The sequence below is a fragment of the Durio zibethinus genome, chromosome 22 (assembly GCF_047325235.1).
Source record: "Durio zibethinus cultivar Kanyao isolate XHJ-2024 chromosome 22, ASM4732523v1, whole genome shotgun sequence".
Taxonomy (NCBI): Eukaryota; Viridiplantae; Streptophyta; class Magnoliopsida; order Malvales; family Malvaceae; genus Durio; species Durio zibethinus.
Genome location: NC_143183.1, coordinates 5,373,722 through 5,397,019, shown reverse-complemented (window position 1 = coordinate 5,397,019; position 23,298 = coordinate 5,373,722). Strand labels below are relative to the sequence as shown.

Here is a 23,298-nt window from a genome sequence, read left to right as displayed (position 1 = left end):
GTGATTTTTTTTAAAAACTTGATCTAATAAAAATTTTAATAAAAAATTTAAGTCAATAAATTGTTAAAATTTAATGTGAAAATTAATTATATATATAAATTATTAAAAATATAATTTATAATTTAAATTTGATTAATACTTATTCAACTATAAAAACTTTATCAAAATTTTTACTAAAAATATTTATCTAAAAAATATATCAAAATTTATTAAATTTTACACAATTAATCTATATAATAAAAATTTCAATAAAAAGTTTTACAAAGTTTACTATAAAAATTTATCTAAATTTTTTCTTTGTAATCTATTTCTCTGATCTCGGAGACGTATAAATATATATATATATATTTTTTTTTTGACATACAAATAAATATATGATCCTGGACTATGATGATTATTATTGATCCAAAATACATTGAATATTTGTAATGTGGGTAAATTTCATGAAAGGTCATCCAATTTCTAATCAATTTTTATTTGGGTTACTAAGTTTTAATTTGTTCCATCTAAGTCAATAAGGTTTGTTAAATATACTAAAATTGATTATTTTAACAGATTTTATTCAAATTTTGATAGAAAAATGATATGGTTGCCATATCGTCAACCGCACTAGCTAATTAAACTCAAGTAATTTCATAAAAGGTCATTAAACTTTCATGCAATTTTTAAATAAGTCATTGAATTTTAATTTGTTAATACAATGTCACTAAAATTTGTTAAATGTATCAAATTTGGTCATTCTCATAAATTTCATCCAAAATAAAAGTTAAATAAAATCTATTTATTTTTTTCTTTTGATTTTCTATGGGGTATGAGAGTATTTTTAGTTACATAGAAATTTTGGATGTTATTTGGTTGATTTCAATATTTAAATTTTATCTAATTTTTATTTTAGATAAAATTTATTAGAATGACAAAATTTATAGTAAAATACATTTAGATCCTTGAATTTTAAGAGTAATTCAACTCAAGTTTATTAGTTGGAAAAATGGACATCTCGACCTAAAGCTTTCTAATTAATAAGACATCCTTCTATCAGTTAACTCTGTTAAAAAGTTTATTAAAAGATAATTTTACCCTTGAAAAATTATATCCTTAAATACTCACATAAAATAATTATTTATAATAATAATTTTTTCTTAAAATATATAAAATATATTAATAATATAAAAAAGAGATTTTTAGATGAAATATATAAAAACAAAATTCACAATTATAATAAGAAAAAATGTTATAATAATAACATGTAAAATATAGTAAGCAAATACTCACATAAAATAATTATTTATAATAATAATTTTTTTCTTAAAATATATAAAATACATTAATAATATATAAAAAAGATTTTTAGTTGCAATATATAAAAGCAAAATTCAAAATTATAATAATAAAAAATGTTATAATAAAAACATGTAACATATACTAAGAAAAAATATTTGGTTGAAAAAGAATGTTATTTATAATCGTGAATTATAATAAGAAAAAATATTATAATAAGAACATGTAACATATACTAAGAAAAATATTTGGTTGAAAAAAATGTTATTTATAATTGTGAATTATAATAAAAATATTATAATAAGAACATGTAACATATACTAAGCAAATAGTCACATAAAATAATTATTTATAATAATATTTTTTTCTTAAAATATATAAAATATATTAATAATATATAAAAAGATTTTTAGGTGCAATATATAAAAACAAAATTCAAAAATTTTAATTAAAAAAATGTTATAATAAGAACATGTGACATATAATAGGAAAAAATATTTGGTTGAAAAATATGTTATTTATAATTGTGAATTTTGTTTTTATATATTGCATCTATAAGAAAATGTAAATATAATAAGCAAATACTCACATAAAATAATTATTTATAATAATAATTTTTTCTTAAAATATAAAAATATATTAGTAATATATAAAAAGATTTTTAGGTGCAATATATAAAACTAAAATTTATAATAAAAAAAATGTTATAATAAGAACATGTAATCAGAAAAAATATTTGATTGAAAAAAATATTATTTGTGATTGTGAATTTTGTTTTAATATATTGCACCTAAATTTTTTTTAATATATTATTAATATATTTTATATATTTTAAGATAAAAATTATTATTATAAATAATTATTTTATATGAATATTTGAGTATGTTGATTTTTTAAGAATAAAATAAATTTTTAATGAGTTTTTTAATAGAGTTAACAGACATAAACACTTTAGTGTCCTATTAATAGAAAAGTTTTTGGACAGAACATCTATTTCTCAAACTAATAGACTTGAGTTAAATTATGCTTAAAACTTAAAGATTTAAATGTATTTTAACCCAAATTTAAGTGACCTTACAGTAATAAATTAAAGCTTAGTGACCTATTGGAAAATTTAATAAAAAATTAATAACTTTTTATGAGATTATATGAATTTAATTAGTTGATGTGACAGGCTAATGACATAATAATCATATCATTTTTTTGTTCAATTTTGAATAGAATTTATTAGAGTGATCAATTTTAATGATTTAGATGAGATAAATTAAAATTTAATGACTTAAATAAGATTTAAATATAAATTAGGTGACCTTTTATAAAATTTACCATCACAGTATTTGTATAGAGTACTTCTTATTAAATTCCATTGGAAAAAAAAAATAGCTGGATTCTTCATTCCTTTCTTTTTTATATTTCCTTCACCCTTTTGCCAATGAATCATAAGCTAAAACAGAAAAAAAGAAAAAAAAGCATGAAACTATATAGTACTATGCCAAATCAATTTTAAATGTGTTTTGATTATTAATGAATAGGCATTAATTATATGCAGTGTGTTGTTGATTCAAGAATTGGAGAGCTGTTAACCACAAACACTAAGAAATTTTTTTAGCTAATAAGGATTATTTGGATTTTGTCTAATATACATTTTTATTGATTTAAATAAATTTATTTATGTCAAATTTAATGAATTTATAAAAGTTTTTCTCATAATTTTTCAACGAATTTAAATTCTTCTAATTAAATGCGAAAATAAAAAATTAGAAAAAAAATTTAAATAGTAATTAAATAAAATAAAAAATTTTGAAAAGACGTGGTGTTGTCTGCATCATCTAGCATCATCCCTCGTTCTGCTAACAATGAAGAAAAAGGCATATCTTTCTTTTACATTAGTACACAATAAACTTTTTGATGATATGAATGCTTTTTTTTTTTTTTTCTTGTTATACTCGTGAAAAAAAAATTTGGCTTCATTAGTCTCGTGAAGAAAATAATAATAGATGAAATTGGTGTGATGGAGTCCTCAGTTTGTCATTTTTCCCTTGTTTTCACATCACCAAATATTAGCAGCTATGGCGCCCATGCTTAGACTCACTGTCGCTGCCCCTCAACCTATCAGCTTTTCTGCATGTGGGATTTAAATAGGTTTCATTCTCATAAATCAACCAATGAACCTCCCAAATTGAATGATTAATGGACCAAACGAAATGGAGAAATTATTACTATATAATCATAAAAACATGTCATGAATGGAAACATATTTTGATTGTAGGATGGTAACGGGTAGTTTATAAATGAGACACTAAATGAATATATTGTAAGGTACGAGTAATAAATTTTGGGTATTTTTTATTCAAATTCGATTATAAATAAATGTATTTTTAATATTTATATTACTTTTAATGTATATATTTCTTAATTGAAAAATCATTTGCTGAAATTTATAAACTATTAAAATATAAAATATATGTTTAAATCTATTAATTTAATTTTGATTAATGAAATATGTAAAAATAATTAGAATTTTTTAATATTGAATTCAAGTTGAATCGGATTTTTGAAATGAGTACCCATATAATTTTCAACTAAATTAACAGATTTTAATGAGTACGGTCCATTTCGTACCATAGGACAGGCTCTCCCACGCGGGAGAGATAGGTTCGAATCTCCGTTTTTCCGATTAAATTGAAGGTTTTTCAGGTTTGATTTGTAAATTGGATTGAATCTAGAAGGCATCGGATAAAAAAAAATCAATAAGACTTCAAATTAAAAGTGTATCTATATTATAAATTGCAATCTATCTGAAATATCCTTCCAGCATGGTGCATTGCGCAAAACCTCTATTATCAATGGAAGGTGGGGGGCGCATAAAAGGTAAGGTACCCTCCATTGAGGCAACAACTACCATCTTAATTCCATGGGAAACTCACTGACCCACTGCTATAAATTACATAGAAACAGGATGATCTAATCACCTCTTCAATTAAACAAGAAAATGACAACTAATACAACAAATTCTATTCATTTCTTGTCAGCTAAATCTCTCCAGAGAAGGATGATGTGATCCATCTGTTTTGCACAAAAAGAAAGGAATAAAATCCAATGAAAATGTAATTCAACTAGGTAAAGCTAACATGTTTTTGCACTCTAGAATAAAACTGGAGATTGTCTTTTTTTTTTCTTGGTTTGAGGTTGTCACAAGAGATCGAACTCTAATTAATGAAACTAAGAGACCATTCCTTTATTAACAGATCACATAATTATTGGAGATGGAAAAAACATCCATCATATTTGAGCACCTTTAGTAGGCAGTGGGATAGTTATTATTGCGACCCATTTAGCATTTCCACCTGTGGACAGGACCAAGCAAATTAGGTGGGAATCAAAAACCAGGATGTTCTTGCTTTTTTGGTTCGAAATGTAATAATTCCATCTCATGTTGTACCTCCTAGTTGACATTGTTTCATTTGAGTTTTGCAAATACCAGGTTGCAACTTTAGGCAGATTCGATTCGTTGCAGTGCTTGAGTTCACACTAATCTAAAACATTTCAATCTGTGTTGGATAGATGTCTTCCTAATTCCAGAGTGTTCAGCATTAATCAGGCAAAATCTATGTTTGCCAATAGTGCTAGCTGACATTCCATCCATTTTATTGTAGTATCTATAACTGGTTTTCTTGTCTGTCATTTCTTTTAGTCAGCAATATGTTTACTGGTTTTCTTGTTTGCCTAGGATTCTCATTTTACTAGGCCTTAGCATGTCATAGTTGTTTCTCCTCACAATTACCAAGGAAATTGCAATAAATCTTTCTTTTTCCCACTCTACATTGTAGTGTTTCACTAGACAAAAACTCCAATAATTGCATATGAACAAGGGAGAGACTTTGACTCGGAAGTTTAGTTTAGTTTATTCATTCGTTCACTTAAAAAAGTGTCGTTTAATAAGTCTGAAGTTGAAATTCCAATACCTACAACCCTTTTCTCTATTCACATTCCACGACCTCTTTTGTTAAAAAAAAAGTGGGATACACATCTCCAGCTTAGCTGCGAATGTAACGTTAAACCTTTTCTTTTTTTCTTTTTTTTTTTTAATTCTGTTCATACTAACTTTAAACTTGAAGAAATAATAAAAGTGAGAATTAAACGATTGAGAGCCAGCAATTTGGCTCGTTGGAGCTAAGCACCAGCTGGGCTGCTGGAATTCTTTTTAGAAACCCTAACCTAAAATGATCAAGAATGCTCATCTTTTGAGAGTTATGTTGCAATCATCTTTCACTAATTGAAGTTTATTAAAACCAGTTCTCTAAGTTTATGCTTAAATTTAATGATAAATTTTGATACCATTATTTCATATGTACTCTTTTAAACAAATCTGCTTTATAACTATCTAAAAACAGTGGCTTCAACCGTCACAAATTCAACTGTATCCCTTGATGTACACCATAGCCACTCTAATATCATCTCAATGAATGTTTCCCTTCCTTAGATATCTGCCACTCAGGCAATTCACAAGTAGACAAGATTACACTGCCCTATCATTTAACATACCGGCATAATCTGTGACACATTTCACAAAATGATGATCAAATCCATACAACACTTGATACATCCCAATAATAACCTACTTGTTGCAGCCTGCTTTCTTTCTTTTGAAATATCTCAGTATCATTCTTAGAGTCAATAGTCACAACCATCAATTTTAGCGCGATTTGGGTTTCAAGCTCCAATCCTTTCTTAATGCTTTCAAACTCATGAACTATGATATTTTCACAAGCATGCACACCAGCATAAGTCATCAAAGTTTCATCCATTCTGTTTCTAATAATAAAAAAACCGCTGTCATCATCTTAATCTGGAACTTCACATTATCCAAAACTGCTACCATAAATTTTGGGGCTCTTTGTTATCTAGATCCAGTTATCTAACATTATGATATGTACCTGTTCTCTTCTTATTCTTCTTTCGTGTCACTCTCTTAATTTCATTTTCTCATCACTTTTATCTCTAGGTTTCTAAGAGGTACCCATGGTGGTTTGTTTCAAGAACGGGAAAGAAAATGGAGGTCTAAGATTTTGTTCTACTAAATTGAGATTTTTGCTTATTGAAATGAGCACCAAGGTCTTCCAAGGCCTTCTTTTCTTGTAACAAATTATTTACAGAGTTATACTAAAGCCCAGGAATCCCTTACAGATTAATAAAAAAATTGGTCATCTCAGTTTAGTATTCTGACAAAAGCATAGAAGCAGCATTTGTTTTCCTTTTAGTGGTTATTGATCGAAGCAGTATTTGTTACCTAAGTTGAACATTTCACCAATGCCATAGAAGAATAAAAGCATGTGTGTGCACTTGGGTTGTCTAATCATACTTTTCACAAGATCTTACTCTAGGTATTTACTTTTAAGGTCCATCCACTGTAGGGTATATATTCATTCTTATTCTCCAGAAAGCCTGTCAAAGCCAACCTTTTCTTTTCTAATTGAACTGTCAGGGCCAACTCATCCTTAATTGCTTGCTAGAGCCAAGACGTAGTTAGATTAAGTAATGCTTGACTTTAACACTCAGTTGACCCTTTCACTCTAAATCCAACAAACACAGAAGCAAAGGTAGTTTTCCATTTTTTTTTTAATTTTACCAATCACTAATCACATTATTGCTGCATTAAGCTAATGTAATTTTTCAGATGAATCCTACTTACTCAAAAGATTGAAGATCTTGTATCATGCATAACATTCACTGCACAAACTAATGAATAATCTATAAATCAATCAGTCAAAAGGAATAAAAAAATATGATATCTCAAGACTGATATGACAAAAACAACACTACCAAAACGTATGAGATGAACTGTCAGATGGACATCTTAAGATAGAAACATTAATTCTGTGTCAATTTGCCAAAAATGATAGTTCTAGTTACTGAAAACTTAGGAAAATTAAGTGAAATACAATGCTAAGAGGAGACTACAGTTTTGGCACAGGAAAAAGAAAAAGCGGATTACTTCAGTTTCAAAAGAAATGCTTCTGTTGCTTAGTTACTGAAACCTTGACAACTAGATGGTACAACTAAATAATTTTTTTATTTTACTAATGACAAAAGGTTGTTATCTCTACAATTCAAGCACTTATACTAACATGATGCAACCAAACAAATGGAATTCAACATCATTTTATTCAAACCAATTTTAGTCAGTTACATATACTATCATATCCTATATATGTGTTAACTATTAATATCACAGTACAATAAAAGGAATAAGAGAGACCTTTGTAGACTTGACACTGGATTTGTGAAAAGTTGGCAACTTTGCTGCTCAAAGACTAAGCTGCTCCATGTTCTTAGCATTCCTTGCTGGTCCATGGCCCGATCTTTTGTCTTCTTGCTCTTCGTATGGGTTTGCTCGATAATTGGAACTGGCCTCTTCATTGTCAGAGGAACCTGGTCTTTCAGTGAGGAACTGTTCCCAAAATACATCATTCACTCTAACTGGAGGAGCTGCAGGCTCTTGATTTGTATTAGGGCCTTCTTTAGTGTTGGCATTAGACCTTGACTCAAAGTCTTTTCCAATTTCCTGACCTAGTTGGGACATCCTAGTTAAGCTAGGACTTTTATTGACTTGCAATGAAGAAGATGCCAGTGTTAGATTTAATTGACAGGAAATATGGCTATCAGGTTCTTCATTGGAATTTAATCTCTGTTGCAGGGAATGCACTGTTGGGCCTTCATTCATTGATACTCTTTGAGTGAAAGATGAATCCATTTTGAATGTAAAAGATGTGCCCGTATCTGAAATGTCTAATGTTTCAGGTGTGAATAAAAGGCCCTCTGGTCTGGTATAAGCATCCTTTGGTTCTCCTTCAGATATCCTTCTCTGTGGACTTGCTCCATCTTCATTAGAACTTTGTGTGCTTTGAGAAACCAAGTGAATATCTGAAACAGCTGGTGACAATTCTAGTCTTAGCTTGTTTGAGAAATCTTGGTGGAAAATATTTCCACACTCAGATGCAGAACTACTTTTGTTGTCCAGAGGACTATCTTCTCCAACTGGCTTGGTTTGATCAATTTGAGGCAGTCGTCTTTTCTTATTATATGCTAAAACATCCATAGATTCAATCTTACGAACAAGATGTTCAACAAAAGAAGGGTCTTGAGCAGCCTTTTGTAAGAAGTTAAACAAAGTCTCCTGCCTCCGCTCCATTTGATTAGCTCGCAGTGTCAGCTCTTCTATCTGATGCTTTGCAGCTGATCGCTCTTGTCTAAACCTCAATACATTAGCCTCAAGTGCAGCTTTCTCACGTGAAAGCTTGTCTATTTCTTCTTCAAATCCAGCTCTTTCTGGATCTATCAAAGAACCATGAGGATTACTGTGGCTATGAATAGGTTTTCTACGGTGGATATTCTTAAGAAGATGCTTTTGATCTTTCACAAACTCTTCATTGGCAAATTCCCACCTTTCAGGATCAATCTTACGGAACCCCTGTCACCAAATTAAATTCATATGCACTCATATCATGCTTAGGCACTTGAACACTCATATATCTAACCTAAGCAAACTATGGTACTAGAAATCTATGTTATTCTTTCAACAGCCCTATGCATTAAAGATAAACACACAAGTGATACCTTACTGAAGAATTGATTCTCTTCACTACATTAAAAAAGTAGGCATATTTTGGTTGAGGGTTAAGAAAAAGAGTTTCCGTTATTCTTAGGAGAAATGCACAGGAAAGAAAAATGAAAATCTGAAACAGTTACACCGAAAATTCTTAAATTCTAAAATCGAAAAGACTTATTTACAATCCCCACATTTTCTATACAAGATTGATTCACCTCTATAGTTCATTGACCAAGAAAACACCCCAATTCTCATAGAATTTATCTTATGATGACAACAGAAGACTTCGGTTGACCTTAAATTTATGTGCCAGCTTTAGGCAAAGATTGATATCCATAATCAGTTTGAAATCAAAGTTGATTAATCAATTGTCAGAAAAGAAAAAAAAATGGATAAAATCCCCAATTCTAAAGAACAAAAATATAAATTAATTACTCCCATATATTTGCTATCACAAAATTGTCAAAAAAAAAATGTAATTAAAACTAAATTAAACCCATAATTTTACCAAATTATCAAAGAATTAAATCAAGATAAATTAATTAAAAAAAAAAACAAAGAGAAGGCTTTAAAAGGCAAGGCAGTGCAAAGCAAAAAGAAAAGAAACCCACATAGGTATTAAGCTGCCTGATGAAGCTGGAGAAGTTGTTGTGCTTGAAATAGGTGGGAAGCAAAAGGCGGGCAAATTCAGGAGGGTTCCAAACCACAAAACTCTTTTTGTTGGAGTTCCATGACACGATATCGTCGGTAGCAGAGTCGTCCACCATCTCGTATGTCTTAAGAAGGAAAGGTGCAGGCCCTCCTCCGCCTCCACCACCGCCGGACGCCGATGCGGAGGGTGCGTTTGCGTCCATTTTGGGAGGTCTTTTTTTCTTTTTTTGGGTAGAGAAAGGACTAGGAAGGGTCAATCGGAGAAGCTTCGAGTTGCCTAAAGGAAAAATTCAGACAGCTGTTTTTTAATTGTAAATTTAGAGGTGACAACGGGCGGTACCACGTACGGGTTCGGGTCGGGTATTAAAAAATTTTTTGGATTGAAATTATTTGCGGATTTGGACCACAAAGGGTTTAATTTTTGAGATTATTTCAGTTTCATGTTTAACGTTTTAGTTATTTGAGTTTAACTCATTTTTAGTTTAAATTATCAATTTTTTAAATTAAATCAAATTGAATTTGAAAAAATTATTTAAATTAAAACAGATTTTATCAACCCCAATTAAATTATTCAAAGTAACATGTTCATCAATTTGTAACATATTTTCAATCTTGGTTTTTGATTTCATAAAAATAAAAATTTCAAAAAATTATTAAATTAAAAAATGAACTAAAATAATTTATTAATTTAAAATTGTTTTATATAAAAAAATCAATAATTTTCTATTAAAAAGTTATTACTAATGTGATTTAATTTTCATTTTCATTGGAATGATTATTATTAGGTGATCATTTACAAAGTCAACCATAACTCTAAAATTAAAAGCTGTGCTAATTAATTTATCAAATATTAGAATTTTATAAAAAAATAAAAAAATATTAAAATTTTTTAATATGAAAAACATTTAAAATCATCAATTTAGTTCCTTTTAAGAGTTAAGGTTTATTATATGAAATTTAATGTCTCCATAGTTCTCATTTAGTTGCATTTTAAAAAATTATCTTTTTATAACTAGTGTGATATCTTTTATAACTTTATTAAATTGTTGTCAAACTTTTTATTTTGAAAGTTATTATTATTTATTCTATTATTTATTTTATTATTTCTTAAGAGTGAAAGAAAAGAAAACAAAGAAGAATTACACTTTAGTGTATTGAATAGTAAAGAAATTAAGTTAGGAATTTTCTTTCAAAATAAATATGATTTAATGTAATAACTCAAACTCACATCTTTTTAAGTGTAATGGTTTTGGACAAACAAAACCGGTCTCTATTTGCATATTTCCATTTTTAGAGGTGAGAAAAAAATTACATAAATAAAAAATTGATTTAAAATTATAGTATTTAATTCGATTCAAATTAATTTTTTTATTCGAATTGAATTATATTAATTTTGAATTAAATTTTGAATCGACAAATAAAAAATAAAAAAAAATATAATCGAATCGAATTATACATATTTTAATATATATATTAATTTTTTATAAAATAAAAATAATAATTTTATATTAAAATTTATTTAAATATATTAAAATAATATATAAAAATTTAAAAATTTTAAATTTAAAAATCAATAATTAAAACCAAACTGAACTGATAAAATTTAATTCGATTCAATTTAAATAAAATAAAATTTTCATTTGATTTAATTCGATTCGATTAGATTGAATTCAAATAAAACTAAAATTTGATTCAAATTCAAATCAAAATTTAAAATTTTTTAATATTATATAATATTTAAAAAATTAAATCAAATCCACGTATCCAAATAATTTTCAACCCTACCATTCGTATTCCTATTGTAACGTGAGACAAACAATCAGAGGTCAAAGGGCCCGGGGCCGCCGTGGCTGATTCCTGATGGAGCCTTGGAAAACTTTACCACGCGCTAAGACATTTTTGGGTTCGGAAATTGAAGTTTTGGCATCTATAGCCTGTCATACTCATTGCCATTTTTTTTCTCTCGTATCCTTGGGACTATTACAAACAAGTCAACTTTGGAGGGCTAATTGAGATAGTGCTATACTCATTTCCGTTACTTTGACGTGGGGTTTAATTTGCTTCTCCAAAATGCATTTGTTTTGAATCAGACTTCGGATAGGATTTCGTCCTTCTTTCGCTTGTTATAAATTTGACCTTCAAAGCCAAAAAATTCCAAAACATTGTTGGCTCAAGAAGAAATGGTAGCAGTGGCATATATTGATGATCAAAGTAAATTGTTGTACAATATCAAAATTTAACTCAATTGTGTTATATAATTATTTTTTAAAAATAACATTCAATAAATTTAAAATTCAAATAAAAATATTTATAATTTTTTTCATATTTTTATATTGTAATTTTTTTGTATCAAAAAAATTTGTTACATATATAAAGAGTGTAACAATTACCTGGGAAAAAAATTATTGACCATCTATTTCGGATAGGATTACTATCAAAAAAAGTTTTTCCAATTAGTTTAAAACTTTTGAAATTTAGAAATAAGTTTTTAAATTATAATCAGAGGCTACTTTTACCCTTAACTAATCACTTTTCTTAATCTCTCTATTCTCCTCAGAATTCCCTTGATTGATAAATCAAATGCATCTTCAATAGTCTCCAAGCTAGAACGGGGATGGGCATAAATAATCCTTGGAATCAATCTTATGACCTCTTCTCTCTTTGCTGATTCTTCATCCTTCGAAACTTGAAGCAATGTCTGGTTGATGCTAACTTTTCCTTGTCTTAAATTCTTTGGTGATATAAACACAGAATACTTGGTGTCATTCTTTGGTAAATGCCATACATATTGTGAGTAAGCACTCCCTGGATGGAAGAAGACTGGAATACAACCGGCCAAAATGGAATCAAAAGTTGATCTTCTGGTCAATGAATCCCCTGGAGGCTGCAAGCAAAAGATTGAACTTTGAAACAGCTTCATCAAATTAACTGGATCATCACATTTATGGCCAACAGAATCACAGTCTAGTAAATTGCACAACTTCTTCGAAGCTTGGCATTGGCTGATGATCTCACTCCTTATTGAACCTTTCTGTCTTGATCTTGGGGCGCCGGCAAAAGAGAACAAGTAAGGCCGATTTTGTCTTCTCATCAGTTCCTGCCATTGGAAAACCTCATTATCTGTTGAAGGATGGAAATATGTTGGGTATGGTACAGCAAAATCATTTTTCCAGGACCCTGATTCAATTGTTAACATTGACATGTTCTCAGACTCTGGTAGGAACCTGAAATTGCTACCCCAATCAGACATCCTATTTGATTTTCTCCTGAAATCCTTCGCAATCCTACCTGAAATTAAGAAATGATCCTTACCCCACATTCTTTTCCATTCAGGTTGTCCTGCAAGCCATTTAACCAAATCAAGACCTGATGAATCTCTCACAGAAGTATTGAATCCCCATAAATAGCGACGAAGATCCAGACCAGCATAGTATGGCACAAAAACAGCAGACGCGACCGAGGAATCATTGGTTAAGCACTTGTATTTCTTCATTCTGTTATGGAAAATAACCTCTAGCAAGAATTGGTTTGTCAAAAACCAATTGTTCTTCCATAAATTCAAAGAATCAGAAATTTCAATCTGAGGACCAAAACCAGAGTTCTCTACATATGTACACATACTGGATTTATCAGTGGCCCTGGTAAGCATCTGACAATCTTTGAGCACATCTTCATTGAATCTCATAGGAATATCATGAATATAAATGTAACGACCTGAGCATAAATCTTTATTCTTCTTCAGGATTCTGTTAGAATTTTCATCAACTAAACTAGAAATCTTCTTCTTTGAGTTGTCTAATGAAGTTTGAGTATCAATTGAGTTTCTAGTCAAATAAATAGGCTGATTGCTTGAGCTATTACTGCTAGGGAAATAAACGAACCCCTCAGTCTTCGCAAAGAAAAACAGATGACGAAGACAGAGTAATAAAAAGAATAAAACGATGGGAAAAAAGAGGACAAACCGGAATTGATTGCTGCAGTATTTTCTTCCTGGTTGGTTTCTCCATCTGCTCTTGATGGGCTTTCCAACACAAAAGTCTCTTATCAATACATGAAATTTCATTGCAGCCAAATAAATTAAGACATCAAAGAAAAAAAAAAAAAACAGATAGAACAATGAGAAAAAAGGAGATAATGGATGAATAAATGAATGAGAGCTTGTTCATAAACTTGAAGCAGCCAATAAGATATTGAAAAAGGCAACTCAATTTTCCTTTACGAAGTTTCCTTTGGATAAAATATCCCAGTGGTGATCTAATTATGATTATGATTTTAAAATATTTACTTAATTATTAAAATTTTTAATTTCATCATTAAAATTTAAAATATATGTTTTTTTTTTGTCACCCATAATCTCTAATGGCGTGGTGCCACTTGACAATTAATGTATATTTTTATGTTAATACATTGTTAGAGATTAATGATTGGTGATAAAAAAACATTTACTTAAATTTTAATAATTAAATTAAAAAATTTAATAATTCAATAATTATTTTAAAAATTCACCCATCATTGACCAAAGTTGTAATTTACGCGTATAGAAAACAATGGCAACTTGATCATGGGGAAAATGATTTCTTTGAAGAAGTCTAATTTCACAAGAAAGGACAATAGATTGATAAAGACCACTGATGGCTAATGGCTTCAAGAAAAAATTTTAGAAAATAAAAAAAAAAGGATAAAGACCATGGATGGCTTGATCATGGGACTGCAGCCGTCGCTAAATATATTTTAATTGTAGCTAAGTTTTTTTTTATATTGTTGAATGTTGAAAGAAGTGGGTGGTACCGAAAGGGCAAGGAATGGGAGTCCGTGCTGACGGGCGACGGCCAAGTTAAATAATATGGACTTAAGTTTTATGTTATATTTAGATAAATATTAATAAAAATAAAATTTTTTAAAAAATAATACATATATTTTTTTATTTGGATAATAAAAAAATAAATTTTAATAATTATTATTTAGATAAATAGTAAAAAACAAATAATTTATTATAATTTTTTTTAATTATAACTTTTTTTATAAAGCAACATATAATAATATATAAATATATTTTTATATTATTTAATTTGTATAAATAAATTTTTTTAAATAAAATTAAATATATTTACTATGATAAGATGTATTAGTTAATTATTGATTTAGTTTTAATTTTGTGTTTAATTTAATTTTTTAAATTTATTCTCACAATAATTTAGTTTACTTTGTTGTTAAGATTTAAAAAATTATAAAATATTTATAAATTGTGATATTATATAAAATACTCATAAAAAATATTTTTATAAGAAATGTCAATTATATAATTAAATCTAATATCATAATAAAAATATGGATATAATAATCTATTTATAAAAATAAAAATTTTTTAACTTTTGTTTTCTTAATTTTTCTTCTAAATTGAGATATTAAAAAAATAAAAATTACAAGTAAAACAAAAAATTATTTTATTTTATTTTTTTTAATTAAAAATTTATCCAAACAAAAAAATTATTTTTTTTATTTTCATTACTTTCTTTTATTTATTTTTCCTTATCCTCCCCTCAATTCAAATATAGAGCTAATATTGTTAGAAGAAAAAACAAAAGAAAAGATGTTGATGGTTTACCTAAGCTAGGTTGCCACTAGGGGAGGTTAAAGGGAATAAAAAACGACGAAGAATCGTTTAAAATTGTAGCCAAAAATACTGTGTTTGTTGCCATATATAATTACAAAATATTTTGGTTGACTGATTCATGCCCAACTCTTCATATATTTTTAATCTTTGTCTCGAGATCTATGTATCAATATTATAGTCCAATATATTGGTTTTGGTGTAGTGCATACAATTTTAAGGTTTTTTTTTTTTATATATATATTTGTTACAAAATAATATATATTTTCTCATCCTACGAAGCATATGCATGGTTGAAAAAAATTCTTAATATGTTATAAAAAAATTTCAATAACTAATATATATTAGTTCAAAGGTCAATTTTTTTCAAAATAAAATTTTAATTTTGAGTTTTGTGAATAAAATAAAATAAATTTGAAATAATTTATTTCTCTTATAAGATCTATTTGATTTAAATTTGAATTAATTAAAATCTAAAATAATTATCGGATATTAAAAAATCTCAAATAAAAAAACTTTTAATATTTTTTCATCCTATATTTTTTAAATTGTTAAAAGTTAGATTCTAACCACATTAGAATTTGATCTTTAATATTTATAATTTTTTTAATTTCTCTTAAGTCTTTATCTTTTTAATACTAAAATTTTTTTTCTTAACCAAAATATTCAATTAATTTTACATTAATTTTTTTTTCAAAAAAATACATAAATTAATTTTCTATTGTAAATGGGTTTTGCTGACGAAAGCACTAAAAGAAATCTTTAAGCTAGTTAATATATTGTTTATAATAATGCTTTTATATTAAATACAGTAATTGATAATTAAATTAATATTTATTAATTCAAATACTCGTATGATAATTAAATTGAGAATTGAGACTCCCCTACTAAAATCAATGGAAATCTCCAATCATTTTGCTTAAACTATCTATGACTAATATTAATCCACGTCACCTTTTTTATTTTTGACCAAAACACTGAATTAACACATTATCATAAAAAATTGATAAAAATTTTTTACTGTTACTTAGTATTAACAATAAGTCAGAAAAAATATCAAATTTAGATATTTATACTCTATCAAAGTAAGAAACCATGTCATGTTTGTTTAGAATAGATATTTTTTTTTTGGAGAAAGTTGAAAAAGCAGAATCTCTTTAAAAGGTTTTATACATCCACCATTTCTCGACCCATTTCCTTAGACAAAGATTGTATTATTTGGGAATATTTAGAGATAAAAAAAGTATAGTGATTTTTTTTTTTGTTAAAAGCCTTTGACAAATAATCATAAATAATTTTAATATTTATTTTGATTTAACATATCAAATTGATTTGACACATCTAATGTTATATCAACTTGATATCGCCTTTACTATATAAAAGTTTAGATATCATTAAAATAAATTCATGCTACTTTCATTTTTGATTTCATCGATTCTGACTTATATCTCGTAATACAAATATAAAAAATACTTTTTATTTTTGCCTTTAGCAGCTTTTATCTTTTGTCTTGAATAATATATCGAGATCAAAGTTTGACAAAAATATATATGTTAAATATTTTTTAGAAAATAGAGTGTGGATCAAACTCATGCTTGCATTGAAATTGAGATATCGATACAAGTTTTCTCAAGGGATTTAGTTCATAAAATAAATAATTAAATTTGACCCAATTAGAGTAATTTGTCGAACTGAGAGCCTGACTTTTATGGAGATATATCTTTCACTATAGTAACTTATTATTAGTATGATCTTGAGTCAGTATAATTTTTCTTTGGCTGAGGGGAAGGGATTAATGATCTGTTTAACAAAAATTTTTTATGCAGAGGATTTATAATATTATGGCAACTGCAAAGCATACTCAACTTGTATCACTGCAGACTATGGAATAGCTTGAAAAAAAACATGAAGCTAAAGTTTTAACTATGAAAGAAGGAAAATAAAATTATCAAAAGAGAAGAAAGGTTTTTAGCCAAACATATTTTATAAAAAAAGGATTTTTTTTCTTTTTGTTCTTGATTTTTCTTGATGATGATATCTTCTTAAAGAAGTAGCATCTTATTTATACAAGAGAAAAGTAAAAGAATAATAACCTAATAGGACAAAGTTAAGATAAAGCATAATTATAATTTTACAATACAAACATAAAAAATATTTTTTATTTTTGATTTTAGTCACTTTTATTTTTTGTCTTGAAGAATATATCGAGATCGAAGTTTGATAAAAATATATATGTTAAGTATTTTTCAGAAAATAGAGTGTGGATCAAGCTCATGTTTGCATTGAAATTGAGATATCGATACAAGTTTTCTCAAGGGATTTATCCATAAAATAAATAATTAAATTTGACCCAATTAGAGCAATGACTGTTGAACAATTTAATGTCCATCAGTTGAGGGAGTATCCACCAGAGAAAATTGTGGTCAAGGTGAGAAACATCCAGATTGAAATGAGCGGAGAACTCCCTGATAAACCTATTTGGAGCAAGACACCCAATGGAAGCTTCTCCACCAAAACAGTCTAACAAATTATGTCGTCCTCACAGGAACAAAATTCTTCCATCTACAACAAGATTTGGGAAATCAAAGGTGCACCAAAAACAAAAACATTCATTTGGACAGCAGTTAAGGACAAGATTCTTAGCAATGCCAACAGGAAGAAAAGAATGTTGACGGAAAATGAATCATGTTATCTTTGTGGAGCCACCAGAGAGGACACGCTTCATATCCTGTCAGCAAGCAAAACAAGTTTGGGATGCATTAATTGCTGAAGATCTCAAAGGTATGTTTTTTGAAGAATGGTTTAAACAGAATCTTTGCGTCTGGAATAACATGATGTTGAGAAATTGGAAGTGAGGCAGTGTTTTTGCGAATACGAGCTGGCTTATTTGGAAATGGAGAAACAACGCCATCATCTCAATTGAATCAGTCCCCCACAACAAAAAACTCAACACTAACAGCGAGGTTCTCAAAAAATGGCACAATCTTGAGGACCCAAAAAGAAAAAATGGCCAAAATAGAGATCCTTGGAGCCAACCGTTAAAATCAGTGTTGATGGTAGCTGGGACCAGGCTATTTCCATTAGGGGAAATATGGGAGAATGGATTGTTGGTTTTATAGGATTCCTTGGAAATTGTAGCATTGACAAAGCTGAATTATGGGCTATTTATCTCTTGCTCGAACAATGGGGTTTGAAAACGTGATTGTGGAATCCGATTCTAGTTTTGCTGTCCAGACCATTCACCAGAGGATTAATGAAAATCACCCGCTCCTCCCCTCGTTCTACCAACTAAAAATCAGATGGCTATGAAAGGCAATTGGAGAGTTTGTCATGTGCCAAGAGAAAAAGAACTTGTTGCTGATTGGCTTGCCAAAAAGAGCTCGAAACAGAATAGCACAATAGTTAGATTGGAGACCCTACCAAGAGAGATGCATTGCACCCTTCTTACTGACCCCCTGGGAATCTGCTTCCCAGGATTTACTAGATAATTATTGTCATTGTGTGAGGGTTATCCCTCCATCTTACCAAAAAAAGAAAAATTAATGATTAGCTAATTGAGTAGAGCTAAAGCCCTGTAGAGTCATTGGATTATTAACCCAATATGATTAAAAAAATTTTGATGCTTGATTAATTACATGAATCCAAAGATAATGAATGAAGGCCCACAATCGTGCCAAGAAATCCATTTCGTTGTGGACTAAATCCAATTCATAAGGGTTCAAGTCAATTGAAACTCTATGATGATCAGCCCTGTTAGAAAATCTAACAGACGGATATGAACGGTTATTGACAGTTAGTGGTAAGAATGAATTCAACACATTGTTTAATGTATGGCTAAAATCAAGGAATAAAGAAAAACTCAATGTGATTACATCTATCAATTTAAAATAAGATACAATGATATAATATAAATATAAAATCGATACAAATAAAGAACACAAAAATAATATGATTTAAAATCAGTTAAAATGATGTAAAAAAAATTTAAAAACCATAAATAATAGTTATTATCTTATAGACCTTTCAACTTAATTAGTTTGCTTTTCAATTCTTTATCTTTACTTTCATGCACTTAGATGTAATTTTAATTTAGAAAAACTATTAAGCTTTTATTTTTAGGTGGTCTATTCCTGCTTTTGCTGAAAGTATCAAGAATGAGAACCATTAGATCATTTGAGCAGTCAGATAGTCATGACTTCTTCCAAAAAAATCAACCCACAAATTAGTATTTTTTTTTTAAATTGAATTAGTGATACTTAATTTGTGACATTAAACTCAATAAAAGACTTTATAAGTAATATAAATTTTCAAAACAAGAAAGCAAGGACTTCAATTCAATGTTTAGTCTTTGATATACTGTTATTATAAGTTTTTAATTTCACAAACAAGTTTACAATATTAATATATGTTTTACTAGCTTGTTACCTTGCAATACATGGATTATTTTTATTTATTTAAATATGTTTAGATATATAAATAGATATATAAATCAATTTTATTTAATCACTTAAATATTCAATATATATTTAAATTACAAATAATATAATTAAGATATCAAAATATAATAAAATTGAAATTTTTAATCAAAGGTCTAAAAAATTCAAAATACATAAATAATATTGATTACACAACAAAATATTAGATTAAAAACTAAAGTTTTATTACTTTAAATTAATTTTCTTCAATTTGTGTTATTTCTATAATTTGCAATCATTTTTATATACCTACAAGTTTATATAATTTTAAGATAAATTTTTATTTATTTAAAAAAAATAATGATTTTAAATATTTAAAGAATATACGTGCATAACTTATTTACATGTACATTTTTTGCATAAATTTTAATAATATCTTAATCTTCAACATTTATAAGTTTTGTCAAATTAATTTTTATACTTGTTTTAATCTTTATATTTGATGTAAATTTGAGTTATAGTAAAAAATGAAATGAAATAATTTTAAATTTTAAGTAATAGTATTAAATTTTAAACAATTATTTTAAAATTTTGTTGTAAAAAATGTTTTAATGAGAATGTGTCAATTTCCATTCACATGATTTTATAATCAATTTCAAAGGTAAAAAAATTTACCTTTTGTTTTCGCTACTTACTAATTGCTTTAAAAAACCAATAATATTATAAAAGAATTAAATTATAAAAATTAATTTCAAACAAATAAATATGATTTTATTTTTATATTAAATAATGATATTAGAATTAGTACTGCATTTTAGTCATTTGTCTTTATTTATAATTTAAAAAAATAAAATAAAAGTACAATAAAATCAATAATTAAAAGTATGCTTCAATAAATTTTTTAAATTAATAAATAAAACAACAAATAATGATTAAATAATTAAACCAATATTTTTTACCTTCAATTGTCACAATGCTTAAGAATAATTATTATTATGTTAAACCAATTTTCTTCCTCCGCTCCAACATTCATGAATCGTCAAAGAATTTCTTTAAAATCCATGCATACGCTTTGAAACAAATAAAATATTTAAAGTTTTCATAAAAATTTTAAAAACAATAAAAGTAATGATTTTAACTTTTTAACATGTGATTGCATGTATCATAAAAAATATGGCAAAACAAATATGCATCTCATATTTCAAAAAGTTATAAAAATATAATAAAAAATTTTGCATACCTCACATGTTAAAAAATCATTTCTTCTCAAGCATAAAGGTTGAAAAAAAAATAAAAAAATAAAATTAACATTGAGAATATCATTAAAGAATAAATTATCTTCTAATGTATGTAATAATTGGTCTTTTTAAATTTAAAAATAATCAAATAATAAAAGACTATTTATGAAATCTCTAAAAATAAAAGTTATAATTTAAATTTTCAAATTTAAAATGCTATATTTTTAAATTTTAAAAATAAAAGTTATACTTTAAAAATGAAAGTTATATTTTAAAAAAATGTATTTTATAATATCATTATATTTGAGATTTTAAATTTAAAAAGATATATATTTATATTATTAGAAAATCTATTTTATAAGATAATATATCACTATATTTTAAAAATTTAAATTAAAAAATATATATTTATATTATTTTGAAATACATTTTTTAAAATAATATATTTAAATTAAAATTTATTGCTTGCAATTTAAAATAAATTGAATTGGTCTTATAGTTAAATTTAAAAGTTTTAAATAATTAAATAATTAAATAATTTTAAATATATACTTTTTATAAATAACTTAAAATTAAGAAATGTTTTACATGTTATTATAAAGAAAATTTTTATAAAATTTTTTACGTATTAAAAAAAAATCATTCACCTAAGCATTCATATAAATAAAATTTATAAAATTTTTATATACGTTATAATATAATATTATATATAATTTCTTTTTTCAAAATTTTTATTTTTTAAATATATTTAAAAAGTAAGTAATATTTTATTAATTTTCTTTGTGAAATCTAAAATTTCATTTACAATGAATAAAATAATTTGTCTTCATAAATAGTACTTAACAAGTGTTATTATAATATTTTATTATCAAGTGTTTTTTCCCGTCCTTCAAATACTAGACTGCCCCCACATCCACGCGTTTCATGCCTGGGGTTTGTTTTGTTTCTCGGAATTGGAAGATTAGAAGGGAAATTAAATCACGAAATTCATGCCTTTGTGATTGGGTGCGATGGAAAATTAAATTTCGCACTCAATAGAGGTTTGGTCTCTCTTCATTTATTATGACACAATATTTGAGATCTCAATCACGATAGCTATGCTATGGCAGTTATTAAAAGATAGTTGTCGGTGGGATAGTTAGATTTCACGAGATAAATATTCGTGTTGAACTAAAATATTAAAATATATATATATTTTTATTATATTTTATATAAAAAATATTAAATTTATATATAATAATTATTAAAAATTTAAATTATGATTGGATCATATGAAGTGACATCTAAGTAAACACACCAAATCTCTTTAATCTTTGAGTTTCTTTATTATTATTATTTTCTTTTAACAAATCTTTGAGTTTTATTGTTTATTATTATTGTCAAGAAATTACTTTTGGGACAAATTAGATTCAGCCTAACCCTTCAGAATCAGTACTTATGATTTGGACAAATTTAAACAGAGTTGGATCCATGAAACTATTGATGTAATATTTTTTTTTTGGTTGTTACAGATGAGCAACAATTTGAATAAATAAAGAAATTATAAATATTAAATATTAAATTTATTAAATTAATTTTTAAAAATAATTATATAAATTATCAGAGCTTGAAATAAGTTGTAGGTTTAACATTTAATTTAATAATAAATGCATATAATTTTTTTAAAAAAGTTAAATAATAATAATAAATTCAGATTAATAGGTAGTACTAATAATTAAAGTTAGTTAATATGTTATTTGAAGAAATATTTTTTATTGTTTTGAAGAAAATCAGATTAATAGATATTTTATTTTTATTAAATTTAATAAAAAATATTTATAAATTAAAAAATATTTTTATATAAATTAAAATAAATATTTTTATAAATAATAAATATCATCCAAACGAATACTTAGACAATGCATTAACATTTTTGCCCCTTTTAACAAATATTAAAACTCTTGACTCTTTAACATATTTTTTGTGTGACCCCACTTTTTTTTTTTTTTTTAGTTTTTTACGAATATATCATTTTTTTAAAAGTTATGTGAAACTTAATTATTACTTTGATATTAATTATTTTTACACAGAGTAAACGCACAATTCAACTTTAATCATCTTAATTATTCGACCACCAATTTTTTAATAAAATTAATCGTACAATAAAATTATAATTATATTTAAATATTACATAAAAAATTAATAAATTATATAAAATAGATAAATCAACAAATAACTGAGTAAAATTATCATAAAATTGGACAAACCCCATACATAAAGAAACTTGAAATTGAAACTTCAAAATTTCATACCCGTTACCACTAAGCCAAGTAGCCAACGTCTCATCCAACTACGAAGAGAGCATTTAAACTTTCACATGAACAAAGAAAAAGAACCCAAATTTTGATTCTTCAAAATTTATTGTGATAATTACAAATAAAACCGTTAAATTTTACACAAAATAAAAATAATCTTAATCTTTGATATTATATTACATAAAATTAAGGTTATAAACTT

At 26.4% G+C, this 23,298-nt stretch overlaps 2 protein-coding genes across 4 annotated transcripts; both read right to left on the bottom strand.

Annotated features, from left to right (window-relative positions):
* Positions 1-4,035: 4,035 nt before the first annotated feature.
* LOC111307831 (heat stress transcription factor A-5-like) lies at positions 4,036-9,817 on the bottom strand. 3 transcript variants are annotated; one of them, XR_016331953.1, is made up of 4 exons: positions 9,499-9,817; positions 7,538-8,749; positions 4,575-4,625; positions 4,036-4,344 (listed from the first exon to the last, which is right to left on the bottom strand). XR_016331953.1 is itself a non-coding variant. In XM_022906107.2 (3 exons), exons 1-2 carry the CDS (start codon positions 9,739-9,741, stop codon positions 7,586-7,588), a joined length of 1,407 nt encoding a protein of 468 aa, XP_022761842.2. In that variant the 5' UTR covers positions 9,742-9,817; the 3' UTR covers positions 4,036-4,344; positions 7,538-7,585. The 3 variants fall into 3 exon arrangements, 2 of the variants coding, with proteins under 2 accessions (XP_022761842.2, XP_022761841.2); XM_022906107.2 differs by lacking the exon at positions 4,575-4,625; XM_022906106.2 differs by lacking the exons at positions 4,036-4,344; positions 4,575-4,625 and having other exon boundaries at positions 7,425-8,749.
* Positions 9,818-11,924: 2,107 nt separating this feature from the next.
* Positions 11,925-13,761, bottom strand: LOC111307830 (putative xyloglucan galactosyltransferase GT14). The gene is made up of 2 exons (XM_022906101.2): positions 13,501-13,761; positions 11,925-13,176 (listed from the first exon to the last, which is right to left on the bottom strand). The coding sequence occupies exons 1-2, from the start codon at positions 13,599-13,601 to the stop codon at positions 12,057-12,059; spliced, it is 1,221 nt and encodes a 406-aa protein (XP_022761836.2). The 5' UTR covers positions 13,602-13,761; the 3' UTR covers positions 11,925-12,056.
* Between the last annotated feature and the right edge of the window lie 9,537 nt (positions 13,762-23,298).